Source organism: Lipotes vexillifer, unplaced genomic scaffold, assembly GCF_000442215.2.
Source record: "Lipotes vexillifer unplaced genomic scaffold, Lipotes_vexillifer_v1.1 scaffold454, whole genome shotgun sequence".
Taxonomy (NCBI): domain Eukaryota; kingdom Metazoa; phylum Chordata; class Mammalia; order Artiodactyla; family Lipotidae; genus Lipotes; species Lipotes vexillifer.
In genome coordinates, this window is record NW_006779481.1 from 1,697,885 (window position 1) to 1,716,711 (window position 18,827).

At 38.9% G+C, this 18,827-nt stretch overlaps 1 protein-coding gene across 1 annotated transcript in view; it reads right to left on the reverse strand.

Annotated features, from left to right (window-relative positions):
• The window catches only part of LRP2 (LDL receptor related protein 2), a 194,855-nt gene that overhangs the window by 101,162 nt on the left and 74,866 nt on the right, over positions 1–18,827 (reverse strand). Inside the window, exons 22-33 of the mRNA XM_007452631.1 lie at positions 18,161–18,403; positions 16,901–17,020; positions 16,165–16,281; positions 14,289–14,666; positions 12,888–13,136; positions 11,608–11,819; positions 10,542–10,726; positions 9,451–9,679; positions 8,471–8,645; positions 6,707–6,829; positions 1,971–2,137; positions 899–1,042 (exon numbers count right to left, since the gene is read on the reverse strand). Coding sequence (XP_007452693.1) covers positions 899–1,042; positions 1,971–2,137; positions 6,707–6,829; positions 8,471–8,645; positions 9,451–9,679; positions 10,542–10,726; positions 11,608–11,819; positions 12,888–13,136; positions 14,289–14,666; positions 16,165–16,281; positions 16,901–17,020; positions 18,161–18,403 — 2,342 coding nt within the window. The remainder of the gene's footprint in view (positions 1–898; positions 1,043–1,970; positions 2,138–6,706; positions 6,830–8,470; positions 8,646–9,450; positions 9,680–10,541; positions 10,727–11,607; positions 11,820–12,887; positions 13,137–14,288; positions 14,667–16,164; positions 16,282–16,900; positions 17,021–18,160; positions 18,404–18,827) is intronic.

Consider the following 18,827-nt stretch of genomic DNA (forward strand, 5'->3'; position numbering starts at 1 on the left):
AATGTTGTAAGGATTGGATGAGATGAGATGATGTTTGTGGGAGACCTTTGTAAACTGTAAAGCACTGTTCTGACTATCGAATAAGCACTCCTCCTAGCAAATCTGCTCTAAATTAGCCACTTAGCTGCTGTGTACCTTCCTCATCTTTAGCATTAATCTTTCTGAACGCCCCAAAGAGAACCAACTTACTACCTGGTGCCTCATCCTGAGCAGTGGACTGTCACCCTACTGTCGCTCTTCCAAGACCACCCCTTTGCATTAGGAATTCTCACTCTCAAAATTACTCTGAATGAATAATCCATCACATGTTTTAACCTTGTCCCAGAGTGGAGCAAACCAGTACTAGTCAAGTTACCTCTGATTTACTTCATGTGATTTCATACCTGTGCCCCTCTAGAATTTCTTCTGGGAATTAGAGTAAAAAAAACACTTATCTCAAAAAAGGAAAGCATCAAAGGAATCAGAATCAAGTTTCTACTTTCTGTTTCACTGTTGGAGCCATAGAAAGATTTCCATCTAAGAACAGAGGTAACCTATAAATTTGGTTTAGAACTGAAATAGTATTGAATACTTGATGAGGAAAGATAATGAAAATGCCTTGCCTACTATAAGCTTCCCTTTATGTTGAACTCCTTACATAATTTTTTATTTACCTTTGTATATATCTTAATAAATTATCTAACATCCTTTTATGTGAACAAGTTACCATTTATACTTAGGAGGAGACAAAGTAGGGCAGTAGAAAGTTCCAATTTTTAGGTTTCTCCTTGGCTTCAGAGACTTTGATAGTTCATATTAATATCCCTTTTGCTTCCTCCATATGACAGCATTTCCTGAGAATAGATTTTACGTGAATAAGAAACCAGTGTTCGTGTCAATAGTATTATGGAATCATTACCTTAATTGACTGAGTTCCGCGATTGGTATAATAAAGGTTTCTTGATAGCCAATCTAAGGCCAGGCTCGTAGAAGCCCCCAAACTTGATAGAGGAACAAACACTGTCCTGTTGGTGCCATCTGTCTTCACTCTGTGAATTTCACCCTGGTGAGAAAGACAAGGAGGGGTGAGCTGTTTCAAGGCCACAGCTTCACTGCAGCTACTGCCAGCTACTGTGTTTCTTTAACACGTCTCACACGTGGAAGAAAGGCAAAGCTCCAGGGCCACTGGCTGGGGTTACCGTGTATAACGCTAACGCCAGCAACACTGAAAACACTGATTTTCAAGTGTATCACAGGAATATACAACGCTTACCATTCAGGCTCCCTCTGATATCAGCTACAGTAGTTTATTCCTTAACCACCACAGGCCAAAGAGTCATAAAAATCATCCAAGTTACAGGTGTGAATCAGGAGGCCAGGAGTATATTTTTCCACAGAGGTGACAAACATCAACCACAAAGGTCCTCCCTCTCTTCCTCATTTGTATTTTCCTTGCCCCTTCCCCATCCTCCCAGGTTTCTTCCCTAAAGGGTGAGGAAAGGGTCCCAGTGGGAAGGAAATTGGAGGCGTGTTCTTTTTTATCCTAGAGGCAAATATTCTGAGTGAAGCCCACAGCGGCCACATCAGATGCTTTCCTGGAATTCCCTTAGGGAACTATTGCTTTTGGTCTTGAGCGATGATCATTTTTATGTTCGTCTAATAGACTAAAGCTCCTTAAGAGCAAGCTTTGTTACTGCTTCCTCTCGGCATGTACTCTGCAGTTGGAAGCAGTTAGTTCAGTGCAGGGAGAAAAGTAGTCACTTAATACTTGTTGAATGGATAAATATGCCCAATAGCTTAAATGTGCTTATTATCGGGTCTTTGCTCCAGGCCAACTTCCCATTGACATCCCTCACTAAATTAAAAAATGCTTAGTGGTAAATCTATTTATGTCTGGGCCACTTCCCACCCAGCAAAAATATAAGAAGGTCTCAGTGCAGGTAGGCTCTTCAAGAACAAGTTGCATACTTTGAATGTTATTCGAAACTTACTGGATTTTCAAGCCAATAGATGAATTGCTCTGAGTAATCAACTGCAACGTCATAACCATTCTGTATCCCTGATATGGGCACCATAGCATCAAAGGTCTTCACCTCGGGGTTAAGGGAGATTCCAAAAATTATACTGTGTCTTACAACTATTAGGAATGCTTCATCACCTGTGAAAATAACAGAATATCTCTCAAAATTATATCCCAGACATTTAGAGTAACAGAAGGTAGTGGATTGGTACCATCTGATGGGACAAAATGCCACTGCAGAACTGCTGCAATAACTATAATGCATGATAGATATTTCACCAGATAATTCAGGGCCTTCCATTGGGTTTCAATGGGTTGCTGCGTCACCAGACGATCAACTTCACACATAAGACCTCTGGAATTACCCAAAGTAGATCAGCATTTATCATACTCTTCATTAATTCCTTACTCATGCTGCTAAACTATCCAAGTTTGCTAAGAGTCACAGACAAGAAGTTCTTCCATTTCTATGCGCAGAATAACTCAGAAAGAGGAGAGTTGGATTTTTGCCCCAAAATGTGAAAGAAAATTTATAGACTCTTTTTGGTGAATGGCAGTTCATTTGTTTTAACTATGTTCAGAAAATAACACCACACAGTGTTGCCTAGTGTCTATGAGAGACTTTAGTTACTAAGTAAATCTAATTTATAATCCCACCGATTGTTGTGTGACTAATGTCGACCTTCCACATTAGATTCTAACTCCCAAAGGGCAGTGACCCTGTCTGATTTACTCGCTGTTATGTCCCCAGAGCTTGGCTTATAATAGTTGTCTAATAAATATTTGCTAAGTGAATGACCCCATAAATGAATAAATGGATGGATACGTAAGTAAATATGTAAAGAGTGCCTTCTAAAGTTCTCAAAAGTATCTGTACGTTGCAACTTAAACATCTTCATAATGCCTTATTTAAGCTACCAGTTCAAGTAGGCTCTTTAATAGATAATGAGGTCCATTTTAAAAGATGATCTTCATCCAAATTATAGTCCCTTTATCAAAAAATTAATGAAGTTCACGAGTAGGGTTTTATTATCATTCCTCTGTGAGAAAAGGAAAACTTTGGAATGTGAGTTTTGTGTTATTAAGATATATAAGATATAGCACCTATTAAGACACTATACAAAATGATTAATCATTGCATACTCTTCATGGGCTAAAAATGGTGTTTGCATTATTTTGATCATCAGGGAAGCTTTACATCTTCAGCAGGTTTATTTTGACAATTTTTTCTTTACTTACTTTCATGTCCGATTAGTTTTTCCTTGTTCCTGGCATTTCCACTACTGAGAAATGACTCAATTTATTAACCTGGTACAAATCCAAAATAAAATTTGCAACTCTTCATGCTTAATACTTTCCAAAGTATTACAATATATAGCATTTAGTCTTTCACAGCAACCCTGCAAAGTTGTTTTCAGAAACAACTGAGGCCAAGGAGCTTCCCACAGCTTTGCAGCTTCCACAGGAAACAAGGCAATGAGATTAACTCCCAAGCCTTGACTCTCTCAGCTGCTCCACTATGCCTCTCTTCTGAACAACTGCAATAACCGTAATAATCGTCGCCACTTATTGAGAAGACATGCTACACAGCATACACAGCATGCAGCAAATAAGTACCACTTCATTTAATTTCTCTTCCTGAAGCCTCATAACCCTGCTTGTTAGATACTTATCTCCCTGCCCCAAATTTCAAATGAGGCACAAAGAAATTAGCATATCTAACCCAGGTCACAGCAAGGTTGCCTGAACTCTCCAAAACCTATGTTCTTAATCACTCCACTGCAAAAAGTGCAGGCTGGGTACTACTTATCGAATATCAAATCACCACTCTATTCATCTGATTTAACTGCAGAAATTAAAAATTATGAGTTTAAGATGTACCCTGAATATGCTGAGATGATATTTAATGATGGATTAATTATATGTTATAAATGTTCATTGGTTCAGAGAAACAAGAAATATTTCCCAGTTTCATAGGGGAACTTTTACTTACTCAAAACCTGATTCTGTTCTTTTTAATGGGTAATTTTTCTTTTGCTTAATTGGAAGAATTGTCAACCAAAGCACTGTTTAAGGCCTAAAAAACTGCATTTCTCATCCATCAAACATGGGCCTTCCTGATTCCTCTAACAAGCTCTTCCCTTGACAGCACCCAGCACTACTCCTTCAGCCATTACTCTTCCCCGGGGATGGGTCTCAGGACCTCCATCCGATCACTGCAGGTGTGTTTGAGAGGGTTTACAGCCAGTGAACATTCGTGGGCCACAGACCAGAGATGGGGTATCATTTAATGCTGCACTGGCAGAAGTCACCACTGAGTCAGCAGGCGGCATAGGAAGGTGCATGAAAAGTGCTCCATGGGAAAGAAAACAGGAGGAGTGATTTTATGACTATACACATCTATAAAGGAATGAGCAGGTGAAAAACACAGGAATGGAGAAGAAGCAAAAAGGGATATTGGAGGGTTTGTCATTCACTCAACATTTACTGAGTGCCACTGTGTGCCACGGGCAAAAAGCATACATCAGGGAATCGGGTAGAGGATTTATTCCCAAGGGACTTAGAGTCGGGAGGGCCAGACAAAGTATATGGACCATGACCATGAAAGAGTAGGCACAGCAGCACCTAGGGTTGGCTGGAAAGGAGTTCAGGAGGTCTTAGTCTTTTGAAATGAAAGAACATTTCTTCATTTTCTATTTTTCATGTCATGATCCTACTAAGATTAGTGTTAGCAGAGCAAAGAAGTGAAAAACAACAGTCAGGAATGGGAAATTTATGTTGTCATTAAGAGGTGACATTTATGACTCCCAAGCCTAGCTCCTCCCAAAGTATGACCTTGAACAGCCCTGGATTTGCGGTTGTTAATTTTAGGGGGTGCTGGGAAGATGTTCTGGTTTGAGTTTTGGGGGTTTCTTTGGCATTGTGGGGAACATATTTGCTAAACAATAAAAAAAACTATTTCAGACAGAGAAAGCTCTCCCTTTAAAATTTTATGGCATAAAATTAGGAAAAAATAGAAATATCCCATAATCCCCCTTCCCAACTGTAAGCATTATTGGCACTTGTGTATCTTGTCCTCCAGATTTTTTTAATGCATGATTTTACATAGCCAATATTAAACCATCTCTGCTTTTTCACTTGATCTTATCACATAAGCACTTCCAAAGATATTTTAGACACTTCGCAGACAAAATTTTAGAGGCAATCGAACATTTAAATCAAGTAAAACGTTTTCATCTATGAATGTTAACAGTCTTCTAAGCTTCCTGCTGGAAAAAAAAATGCAACTTTTCTTTTCAGTTCACATATATTGGCACTCAGTTACCCGGCTAGTGCTCAGAAGCCGGTTGGAAACTATTGAAAAGGTTCCACCTCAGTAAAGTCAGTCCATGGGAAAACCACTAGTGGAATTATTTGTGGAACAACAAAAGGTACTATTTAGAGTTTACACTTATCAATCACCATCAGATAGTAGTACAGATTACACCAATCCCCAATGCACAGTTCAACAATCTTTGTGTGGTGAAAGAATGCTTTGTATGCAGAATGTCTATAGCCCAGTTTAATCTTCTGCTGAAAGACCCTGAGGACACACTAAATTAAACAATGTCAACAAGGATTAGGTTTATAATAAAGCTCTGAAGAAAAATGGCAAATGCCAATCCCTTTGTAGGCATTACCAATAATTAAAATCTTTCATCACAAAAGTATCATTGCCAAATATCACATGTCGATGGAATTTGATCTTCAGTAACCTTACATCCTCATAACCTGTAAACACCATAAATTTCCTGGACTCAGGAATATACTTTCCATTTGAAAACTAAATTTCCCTCTAGATTGACTCTATTTTTCTCTTAATTGAGTAATTTTTTTCCCATTAACCATTTAATTTTAACTGGTCTATAACCATTTTTTATCAGTATCAAAACACATTTACTCCTCTTCACCGAGTAATGAAAGAAACTCGAGTTTAGACTCTACCTCTTTGGATTTTTAAGCAAAGGCAAATGATTTCTTAGAAATCTCCTTTGTGGACTGACTACATCTTGTCCTTCCTTTCTTGCTCCCTAAAGTACTTAGTATAACTCTCCACATACTCTTCAATCAACCCAGTAAGATATCTAGAATGAGAGGAAGAATAAATTATTCAAATAATCCCTTTAAATATTTCATACAGAGAAAACTTTCATTTTTAAAGTACCATACAGTAATGGTAAAGGTACTGAAACTGGAGTCAGAAGACCCAGACTATAACACTCATTATTGACTATTGGTTATGAGAATAAAGATGAGATCAGGAACCTAAAAAATGAAGCTATCCACAAATATCAAGGATTTTTACTTCTAAATGCAGAATCTGGAACTTCCCATTATCCTAGCTTGCCTGACTATAACCAGGTAAGAGAAAAATGTGAGGTTAAAGATTGTTGAATTACATGCACACATAATATTAGCTGCATGTACAGAAACTACATTACAATTACAACTCACTTGTAATATACAGTTTCTGCACATGGTCAATTGGAATACAGTTTCTGTATATGGTGCTCAGCTAACACCCCATATAGCACACACTCTACAGATACCTGCTGATCAGAGGGAACACAGCACACACTCCATCACCAAGTGGTTTAGAGCTCACACAGCTTTGTACAAACTGTGGCAAGCTCCACCTTCAGGGCGTACTTAAAAGACATACTGTACCTCTCACGCAAGTCACAGAATCACGAGAGAGACGCCACCCTGAAGGACAAGCACAGGAGTAAAGCCTCTCTGAGGAAAGCAAGCATAGATGGCTGCATTGGGCATGGACGCATGGATTTGTGGCTGTAATACAAAGAGAAGAGAAGAAAACATTGGTGAATGGAAAACCGTCCACTTTAAAGTGCACGGGATGAATGGATAAAGACATGGTATGTATATATACACATATAATCGAATATTATTCGGCCCGCAGAAAAGGAAATCCTCCATTTGCAACACACGGATGGACCTGGAGGGTATTATGCTAAGTGAAATAAGTCAGACAGAGAAAGACAGATACTATATGATATCACTTTTAATAATCTAAATTTTAAATCTAAATTTAAAAAATAATGAACTGAGAGAACAGACTGGTGCTTGCCAGAAGCAGAGAATGTGGGGCGGCAAAATGTGTGAAGGTGGTCAAAAGGTACAGACTTCCAGTTACAAGGTAAATAAGTCTTGGGGATGTAATGAACAGCATGATGACTATAGTAAAGAGTCAATCTTAAAAGTTTTCAGCACAGAAAAAAAAATGTGTGGTAATAGATGTTCACTGAACTTATTATAGTCATCATTTCACAATACATACATATATCAAATCATTATGTTGTACACCTAACACTAATACAATGTTATGTGTCAATTATATCTCAATTAACAAATTGTCCTCCCAGAAGTCCCCAACATTTGGAGACACAATACATTAAGTTACATTGGCTGGTTTGGTATTTGCCCTAAACTACTTTACCCTTCCCCAACATCGTTCTTTCAACATAGAATTCATAAGAGGTATAAGAGGGAAGAGTGACTTTCCCAAGGTCACAGATCAATCCAGTCTATAAACAGAACAAACAGCCACTGAGTAATCCAGAGCTCAGTAATAGAAATTTGATGCTACACAAGATGTGTCTCCTTGGCTGACCCCAAAGAGATCTTTTTACATTAAATGAAACCAAGTTGTGTGTTCCCTATGTGACCTTGACATTTACCCACTGTTGTCCAAGTTTTGGTTAGATAATAATCTTTTATTTTTCTATTGATGACATCTTTGTGTGTTTCTGCTCCTCGAAGCAGAGGGATCCTGTGCGCATCCTGTGCTCATAGGATGTTCTCTAGGTCCTACATATTTTTATTACATACACCTTGTTAGATGCAGTAATCCATTTGTTCACTCAAAAACTAGCAAGCCTTCACTATGTACCATACACCACTCTAAGCACTGGGAATACTGTAAACATGAGGCAGATATTCTAACAAAGGGAGATAAAACTAAACGCATAAGTTGTGTGACTTTAGAACGTGAGAGTAAAGAGCAAAAGAATTATGAGAGGCGATGCCATTTTCGATAGGATGGTCGAGGCCCACCAAGGAGCACCTAAGAGAATTCTAAATAACATGAAGCAGCAACTCAGGCAGACATCTGGACGAGGGGCGTCCCAGGGCAGAAGGAAGAGCCAGTGCAGACGTTCAGAGATGGTAAGTAGCCTCGTGTGCCTTTGTACCAAAATGAAGTCCAGTGAAGTCCAGTGTGGCAAAAGAACGTGGGAGAAAAGACCAGGGAGACTTGAGTATGTAAAGACATACAACATTTGAGTTTTCCATGGTAAACAGAGGTCATGGAAATGTATTGTCCAAACAAATGGGTCTGCAACGTTATACATTTTACATTCCCCAGATCAATGTTTTCCAAGCTACACCATGCAGGATATCTCTATCACTTACAAGCTGGTTGTCTTGCAGGATGAACCACAACAATTCCAAGGGGCTGGTGAAGAGACAGTACTACTGATTGGTTCCCCCCATGCCACTTGTTGGCTTTCATAATCTCATGAGTAGCACGGTCACTCCAGTACACGGAATCTTCAAAGAGACTTAGGGAGTAGGGATGCCGCAGAGTCTGTGAAGCAGAAGAGAACAGTGAGACCTAGAAATAAAAATGAAGATGAACAAAGTAGAAAAGGATACCTCCCCAAGAAGATGGTTTCCTTTAGCATTTAACTTAATAAAGACATAGTGAAATCACTGGTCAAGAGACAGAAAAAAATATACTTCTTGACCTATATCCCACTTACCAACCAAAATACTTTCATGTACCTGTGTCACTTAGCCTTCATTTTTACTCTGGTAATTACACTGGGCATCCATCTTATAAACCAAAGCAAAACTGAAGTGCAGAAAGTAGGCTGACTTATGTAGATCACCTGTCTAGTTACAGGAGAGATCTCCCAGGGCCTCTTCAAGCCACAGAACTATAAACAATCACAATCTTAAATAGAAGTCAAAAACAGTTTTTTGGTAAAATACATATTTTCTCATTTAACTTGTGACAATAAATTCACCAGAATTTCCTGAATAAAAATACAGAATATATAACAGGCTATGATTTCATGGAGGGAATCTACATATAATTAAATCATTATTTACATGGACTTAGAGAAGCAACGGATTAGCATCCACAGATCAACTAAGTCACACGAGCTATTAATCCTTCCTGGACGTGGCACAATCTGACCATGAACTAGAATATTGATTTTCTGTCAATAATAGAAGATAGGTTGACCCTCCCTCCTGTTGATATTTCCTCGATGGACCTTGTAATGTCTACGACACAACAGTGAATTTCTTAGCTTTCTTGTTACTCTATCTGCTTCCTACTAAACCATTACTGTGGTCTTAGTTTCCTTTCCTCACTACCAACTTACCAAATCACTCGCTATCACCTGCCGCCGATTGCTTCCATCATATTCACAATAGTCTATGTAATCAAGATAGCCATCCACGAAATACAGCAGCCTGTTGGGGTAGTCAATAGCTAAGCCATTGGGCCAGAAAACCTTCTCCTGGATAATGACGGTGCGCAGACTGCCGTCCATGCTAGCTCGCTCAATGCGAGGGTGATGGCCCCAGTCAGACCAGAACATCACACAGGCACTGTGAAAAGAAACTAGTTACCGACTGGATGGGACATATTTCAAAATGGAAAATAACTGTCATTTTAAGTGACAGAATATCATGTTTAAGCTCTGCTTAAAATAACTCATCTCCGGGTCAGAATATATGCACAGAGCTTACTATTTCCTCTGAGAGTCAAAAGTAAAACTGTAATCATAATGCAATCACAAGCCATCTGGGTGTTTTTATAATGTTCAGAAAACATGCAGTATACTGTGACACTGAAATGTCTCAAGGCCGATTCATGTTTCTGTACAATCCACAAATAGTTGATCTAGAAAAGTTCATCTGTCCCAGTTTATCTACCCTGCCGTTTTTAAGAGAAGTCAATTTATTCATCATCAGAGATTTAGCATAAATTTCACGGGTGTGAAATTTACTTTACAATATCTAGGATGTCTGCATTGCATTGAACATAATTTGCCTAACTCATCTTCCTGCAGAAAAGAATCTAAGAGAATCTAAGGAAATTCAAAGAAAGAAGCCTTCAAAGTTTTCTAAGCACATGGGAGGATTTCGTCTTCTCCCTTTAGGGCCAGCAGGCAAAAACTTCCTTACATGACATAAAAGGAAGTTCTAGTAAACAATATGAAACTGAAGCAGGAAAATCTGGCTTTTTTGTTGTATAACCATGAGGTACACGTGGCAGAACAAGTACCACGGCCCGTCTATAGAATATTACTGCATGCATCCGTTAGACTTAATCAAATATTGCCAAGCTAATAAATCAATGTGTAAATTTTGTGATACGAATATTAGCCACAGCATGTCATGTTATTTTTCCCTCATACAATGTTAAGGCAACATCACTTAAAAAAAAAAAAAAAAGAAGAAGTCTTACGTAGTTCTGGGATCTAACACTAGTCCCCTTGGATTTGTTATGTTTTCACTAAGCAGCACAGTCCTGTGACTCCCATCCAGTTTAGAGACTTCAATTGTTTGCAGAGAAAAGTCTGTCCAGTAAAGATTGCGTCCTACCCAATCTACTGCAATACTTTCAGTCATGGTGATACCACTGTCAAGCGTCTAAAGACAAAAGTGAATAACGAGTGAATTCTAAAGGGAATAAATGAATGCAAACATGGAAATTATATGAAAATTGAGACTAAGGCATCTAATTTGTCCTATGATTGCTTATGAAGATTAGAAAACTTTGTCTTCTCATGTAGAAACAGTAGGGTTTTCTGGAAAAATATACAAGATTGTGTAGAACTGAATACTCTATTGTTGGATTAGTATGTAGTTTCATTTTGGTTTCAGAATTTTTTCAGTTAAACAAAAGCTGTATCCGTTTGCTAAGCTGGCAACCCTATGAAACTTTACAGTGTTCACATGGCAAAAGTAATACCTTTATTGATTGAGTGCCAACAATTACAAAATAAATTTCTAAGGGGCAGAGGAAACATAACCATCAAGGATCAAGAAACTGAAACTCCAGGAGATTGATCAAGAAGCATAACTGAATTAAAGCTAAGAAAAGCAACCTCGACAGCAAGGTCCTGCTGTATAGCACGGGGAACTATATTCAGTATCCTGTAATAAACCATAATGGCAAAGAAAAGAATAAATTTTAAAAACATTTTTAAAAGAGAAAAGAAAGAAAAGCAACCTCCCCTGTGTTTCCCTTATCTCTCATCCACTAGGAAAAATATTTGCAGAAGGGACCTCCAAGATGCTGTGAGGTCTCTGCATCATATGACCTGCAATTCAGAGCCATGCATCTCCCTTCAGATCCCATCAAATAGGAGTTAGGAACATCGGGGTCCCTTGGGTGTGATGTGGCCCAGAGGAAAACATGAGAACCACCTAAAATGAGGTAGGGCCTTCTCTCACCGGTGAGTAACAACAGCAAATAGACCCAAGACAGGGGAACTAGTCAGGTCAAAGGCCAGTAGACATGTACTTACTAGTTTTCTATCTGTTCCATTTTGAAACGCACTCCAGATTTTACCCTGAGTTCCATCCGACCAAAAGATATGACCGCTGACTGAATCAAAGTCAACAGCCACAATGTGAGAACCATCCTGGACAAGGGCGTGGATAGAGTGCTCCTGCCTGGAGATGTTGTCAGCCACAAGCTGGTTCTGACTCGCCACAAGTAACAGCAGACTTTCAGATGCTGTCCAAGAAGAAAATACAGTGTCAATGATTCTGGGAGAAAAAACAATCCATATTCGATGTAATACCTTTGGAAGAAGATGTCATTCCAAAATAGAGTAATGGAACAAACAAACAAAAATTCCTGTAAGAATGATGTTACCTTAATAGTTAGCTGGTTTTCATGAGTGTTGAAAGTAAGCTTTTTCGAAATATCTTTCTTCCTTGAATTACACTTTAGTGTTTATCTAAATATCAACCTGGAGTGAACTCTACTTGCATTCTTCCTGTTACTATAGTTACTTTTGTACTTGCTTATTTTGTACTTCGCATTCAGCTGTGGCAGAGACTTCTAATCATCCCCATGTCCCTCTCCTAGTCTCCCTTTCTAGTAATAAATTATGCCACGTTTTAGCACAGCACAGGGCCTACCAGCTAGAGACATTTCCCCATTTCCATTTCAGTTTGGAGTGACCATACGACTATTTTTGAACAATAAATATGCGAACAGAAACGATGTGTCAAATTCTAGGTGCCATCCTTAAAAGGAAGCTACTCGCCCCTTTCCTACTTTCTGGGAGCAGGCAAAGACCGGAGCAAAGGCAATGGATCCCTAGATGGAAGCCACACCAGCTTTTACCCCCTGAACCGTCTACCCTCCAGACTCCTGCCCGAAAAGGAAAGAAACTGCCTACTTTGTTTTAGCATTCTTTATCTGGTCACTTTTATTTATTTATTTTTTTAACATCTTTATTGGAGTATAATTGCTTTACAATGCTGTGTTAGTTTCTGCTGTATAACAAAGTGAATCAGCTGTACATATACATATATTTCCGTATCCCCGCCCTCTTGTGTCTCCCTCCCACCCTCCCTATCCCACCCCTCTAGGTGGTCACTATCTGGTCACTTTCAAAGCAATACCCTAACACAGAGTACAGATACTTTCACGTAGTAGAAACTGAATTAATACTGGTTGAACTGAATTCATTAAGCATTATATAAAGATGGTGAAATTTATTAAACGTGACATTTAATCTTAAGCTCTGGAGTGTGCTTGGTAAACTGGCTGGAGTTAGTTCACTTTCATTACCTGTAGCTTTGCAGGTCCTCTGGTCAGCGTCTAACCTGTATTCCAGATCACACCAGCACCGAAAAGAACCTCTCACATTGTAACAGTGCTGGCTACAAAAGCCTGGAATACGACATTCATCTATGTCTTCACAGGTCTTAGAATCATTGGCAAGCAGGTATCCCAATGGACACTGGCACTGAGCCCCATAGGGCCCTTGAATACACTGGTGAGTACAACCACCATTGGAATCTGAGCAGCTCTCCTGGTCTAGAATAAAGAAAAAGAATCACAGAGTGGAAAAGTCAGGAATCTTTGCTTCTTTGGTTCACTCATTTGTATTATATGTCATACAGTCTCAGGCCACCTTCAACACAATACCCAGGTAAGAGCTATGAGCAGAATCCACCTGGATGAGGTCCACAGGCCGTTCAGTGCTCCGATTTGCCTGAGGATTTACCATCTTTCACGTCCACTGGACTTGGACCATTTTCTTCACTACAGCCTTCTATTATAACTCCATTTAGTGCAATGAGAGAAACTTGGGGGAATATGGTGGACATCAAGAAACACAACTATCACTGGTAAAGCATGCAAAGAGACCTAAATTACTTGCCATTTGCTTCCTGTCATTCTTCTACCTACACAGAAATGGAAGATAAGACTTGGACACTGAAGAGCAGAGCTGGAAGGTCTATAAAGGAGAAAGGCAATTGGAAGACTACAGGGCACAGGTGCACTGACAGGCCATCATCCTTACTTTCAGGGCTAAAACGGCAATGCCTGAAGCACCCAAAGATAGCTCATCTACCTGAGGATGCAAATGCCCTCTATTTCCATGTGTACTCTTATTTATAAGAGTCATGATATGAAACATGCACTAGAAGAGGAAGTAAGTCAAAATGATTAGGACATTTTCAGCACAAACACAATGCATTTAAAATCATAAGAGTCTAAAATACTTTGCAGTCATACCTGGCTGGGTATCATCTGAGAGTGAGCATTGATTAAAGAAGAAATAAAGAAAGGACAGTAATTAGGATTACATGCCAATCACAGGATTTTAATCATAGCAAACACAAATCCCCAGACTTCATTTGTTTTGTGGCAAGTTCTGATTGAAATCAGAAAATATTAAAGTTAGAAAAACTTATGAGCGCATTACCAACAGAACCAAATTTAATTTGACGATCTAATGAAGTAAAAACACAGAACCAGGTGCAAAGGATTTAATGAGAAATATTATCCAGTGATGATTTATTTGAATTCCATGATGGCTATCCGGATCTACACAGATCTAAATTCAGAGAGGAACTGAGATCCCTTCCTCAAAAGCTACATGGTGACTGTGACAATGATGATGCACAGGCGGCCACTGCTCAGGATGAATTTATGGCAGTAAACTGTGGTCAGGAAACTTACTGCAAAGTGGGGACTCATCTGTCCCACTGGGGCAGTCAGGGTTGCCATCACATACTGCACTCAGATTCACACAGATGCTATAACTGGGGCATTGCCATTGCCAACTGGGACATTGAAAGGCCTGCGTAGGGCAGTCCTTCTCATCGCTCATATCCCTGCAGTCATTATCCCCATCACAGAGCCACTCTCTGTAGATGCAGTTTCCATTGTCACAGAGGAAATGAGATGAAGGGCAGGTTTTGGGGGCACAGCCATTGTGCTCATCAGATCCATGGAGGCAGTCTGGGTGGCCATCACACTCCCAGATCTTCGGAATGCAGATACCATCTGCTTGGCACTGAAATTCATCTTGGTGGCACATACCAGGAGGCCTGGTTGCTGAGAGAACGAAATGGGGAAAATGGGCTTGTGAATGCAATCCATAATCCCTTTTATGTAATTCCTAGATTCAGAGGAAATGATTTTGGATCAATGGTGGGTTTATAATAATGACTATGACAAATGTAATATTAAAATCTAAAATGACACGAGTCTTCTCTGACATTGCGGCACGTAGAGATCTTTATGCGTCAGATTAGTGGATCCGACAACAAAGGATGTACAACTCTTGGATAGAAGATAAGTCCCTGGGTCAAAAGAAAATTCTATTTCCTGTGTTTCTGATTATGGATTAAATAATAAAGAATCACCAGAGCATTTAAATAGAGCTTAAATAGCTACGGTGAATTGGAATTCATGGGTTTAATGTCATATATTTGGATGTTATCATTTTCCCTCAGGTGAACTATATCAGATGAAACCAGCACACATTAAGTAAACAAAAGATGACTGTAAATCCTCAATTCTTTGCAAACTTTCCACTATTCACCAAGCAATCCTTATGAGATAAGTAAGAATTGCTTGCCTATTTCACAGGAGTAAACCCAAACTCCCTCCTAGGAACTTTTTAAGGCAATAGCAAATCAGGGGCAATGGCACTTTAACCTCAGATCACCACAGAAGAATTCCACGTTTTCAATGTGAGACAGGAAATTCAGTGATGAAGAATTTCTGGGTGTTGTACACACCTATACAGTAAGTAAGCATTTAACTTTTCTTTTTGATCCAGAGATTTAAACACTTCTTTTCTGATTAGGGAGGGGAATTGATAGAAACCTACTACTTGTGGTCCAAAATACCATTATTCAAACAAATGACCACCTCACCTCATTTAATATAAAATGTGGGGAATAACAAATCCTGTCCATTATAGGTCTACAGCTTGTGGAGATTATAGGTCCAACAGATTTATAGTCTGTGAAGTCCTCCTTGAATCCTCTGAAAAAATTTCTTTTCTCTGAACCTTCATAGAATTTTATCTGTATCGTTTCTATAAGGCCCTTGTAGCTATCTACCTTGCTTTGTTTCTTACTTCCGATAATTTCTCTTACCAGACTCTCAGGACAAAGATCATATGTAACATGTTAGCAGATACTAAACAAATGATTTGCTTGATTTCACCTCCCTATTGAGATTTAAAAGAAACCATTAAAATATCTTTATAAATAGTAAACCTCAAAAATGTGAAACCCACTAATTTGGTATGCCCTAGGAAAAATTAATAGTGAGAACAAAAATATCTGAGAAATATTTAACCTACTCAAGAGACAATTTGAAAGTGCCCATTTACAGCCCCTCGATTCACAAATTATAAGTCGCTGTTTGGTAATGTCAAGTCGATTTTATTATATGTTCAATACTGTGTTCCTTTGACAATGCTTTGCAATTCAGGCTGCCTTCTCTCTAGTTTGTCTAAGAGAAAATCTGTGGTAATATCAATACTGGTAAACATGAAATGACCCCTTCACCTGAAACATGCTAGGTATATGGTACTTACGACAATCTGTCTCATCAGAGTGGTCACTGCAGTCAAAAACACCATCACAGCGATATGTGTTGCTAATACAATTACCATTACTGACACATTTGAACTGAGAAGCAGTGCAATTAATTACTGAAAATGAGAGAGAAAAGTATTAGAAATTAAGCCAAGGAGCAAACAACTAAACATTGAGATTTTTCTAAACATCATGAATAAAAATAAAGCATTATTTACAATAGCCAAGATATGTAAGCAACCTAAGTGCCCATCAACAGATGAATGGATAAAAAAGATGTGGTATATATATACAATGGTATACTACTCAGTCATAAAAAAGAATGAAATTTTGCCACTTGCAACAACATAGATGGACATGGAGGGTATTATGCTTAATTAAATAAGTCAGAGAAAGACAAATACCATATAATATCACTTACATGTGGAATCTAAAAAATAAAACAAACTAGTGAAAGTAACCAAAAAGAAACAGACTCACAGATATAGAGAACACACTAGTGGTTAACAATCTGCAGAAGGAAGGGGGCAGGGCAAGATAGGGATAAGCTACAGGAATATATTATACAACAAAGGAATATAGCCAATATTTTATAATTATAAATGGAGTTAAGCTTTAAAAATTGTGAATCAGTATGTTATACACCTGAAACACATAATATTGTAAATCAACTAGACTTCAATGGATTGATTAATTAATTAATTTAAAAGTTTAAAAATAAAACAATGTACTTACTACAAGCACTCTCATCAGACCCATCAGCACAGTCTTTGATCCCATCACAGACAAAAGATAGGTCAATACATCGATGATTAGGGCAATGAAACTGACTAGGTGAGCATGTCTCTGTATGATCTAATATCATCCAAAAACAAAACCAAGTAACAGTTTATTTCTTGTTCAGTGTGTACCACAGCCAAACTGTAAAACGCTTAGGAAATACGTAAGTTATCTCAGTTGTACGTGTGCTCAAAATTCCTTCAAGTCAGCCAGATTGCCAAAGTCAGCCCATCCAGAGCCCAGCTAGGACACTTTTCAGAAAGAGGAACAAAAATATTACAGGGCAGAGTCAGAAACTGTGATTACACCTTGAAAAACAGACCACACTTAGAAAGTAAGCATCATGGCCTTGGACCGGCCTACACCTCCTGAATGCTATGAAGTCCAAGACTCTGCACCAAAGCTAAGCAATGGAGCCCAGCAAGGCAACATGGTCCTCATGACCACAATGCCTAGTACCAACAGTGTGGAGACAGATCATGATAACTGGATTTAATCCAAAATCTAAGCAGAACGATCCTCAAAACCAGGGTCCTAGCTGGCTGAAGAGACACAGCCTTAGAGTCAGATGCGCTGCCTCCCCCTACCCGAAACGTGAAGTCATAGCAAATATAGTTTCACAGAATGTGAAAGCTGGAGGGGATCTTAAAGCTCATCTAGTCCTGAGAAAAAGCGAATTGCCTAATCATGCAACCAAGACAGAATTTAGTCCAGGGAACTTTGCTCCACCTTAAACTATGACTGCTGACATGAAAACAAACGACAACCTAGAGGAAATCAGAACGCGCAAGATGAAAAGCAGGTGGGTGAGATTAATGAAATTTAAATGTCCTGTGCCTCTTTATTCTGTTGCCTTTTTGCCTGTATAAATGAAAAGGAAAACCAATAGCCAAATGTCTGGATGTGTTTACATGATTTAGAAAGAAAAATTGTTTTAAATATCTGAATAGTTAGTTGAGGGATTTTATTTTCCAGTTTCTATCTGGGTGTTAGACATCAGAGACAGTCCTTGTTTTGCTTGCATAGAAAATATTTAGGAAGACTTCCCATGTCTTTGCTCCTATAGCCTATTAATACAGGGATTGACAGATGAAGAGAAGTAGCTAAGATACAACGAAAATTATGTAAGCCTTCAAGGAAAGTGCACAAGGCCTACTGACTGCTCAAATCTATTCACTAGGCTGACCAACCGAGAGAAATCAGTTCAAAACGTACCGCATGACTTTTCATCAGATCCATCCCCGCAATCATTATCTGTGTCACAGACCCAGCTCTTTGGGATACACAAGTTATTATCACAGGTGAAGAAGTCTGCACGACAGGAAGTGGGTGCCCGGGTAGGGCAGTTCTGCTCATCACTGCCATCCACACAGTCATTTTGTTTGTCACAGCGCCAGTATGAAGGAATGCACTGTCCTCCGTGGCCACACGCAAACGCTGAAGATGCACAGGAAGTATCTACAACAGAAAAGAATTGGTCATAAAGACATCTGTTTTTACAGCCTTTTAAATGAGATCTTACCCTGCAAAGGCCCATTGCTTCTCCTTTTTCAATGGGAGCGTTATACAAAATGTGCAAGTTTATTCAGCAACTATCATATGCCAGGCACTTTTCCAAGTGTTTACATATTTTTTTCTCTCTTAATCCTCACAAGAATACTGTCAGGTACATATAATTATCTGCATTTTATAGATGAGGAAATTGAGGCTTTGAGAGCTTAGGAATCTGCCCAAGACCAAAGCTCTAGTTGGTGTGACTCTAAGGCCCATCCTTTACTTCTAAGCTATGCTTCCTCTGATCACATGGGTCACTGGAAACTGATAAAACATTCATGTAAAATCTGCACTTTTAAAAACAAACAGATATACACAAAATAAAACT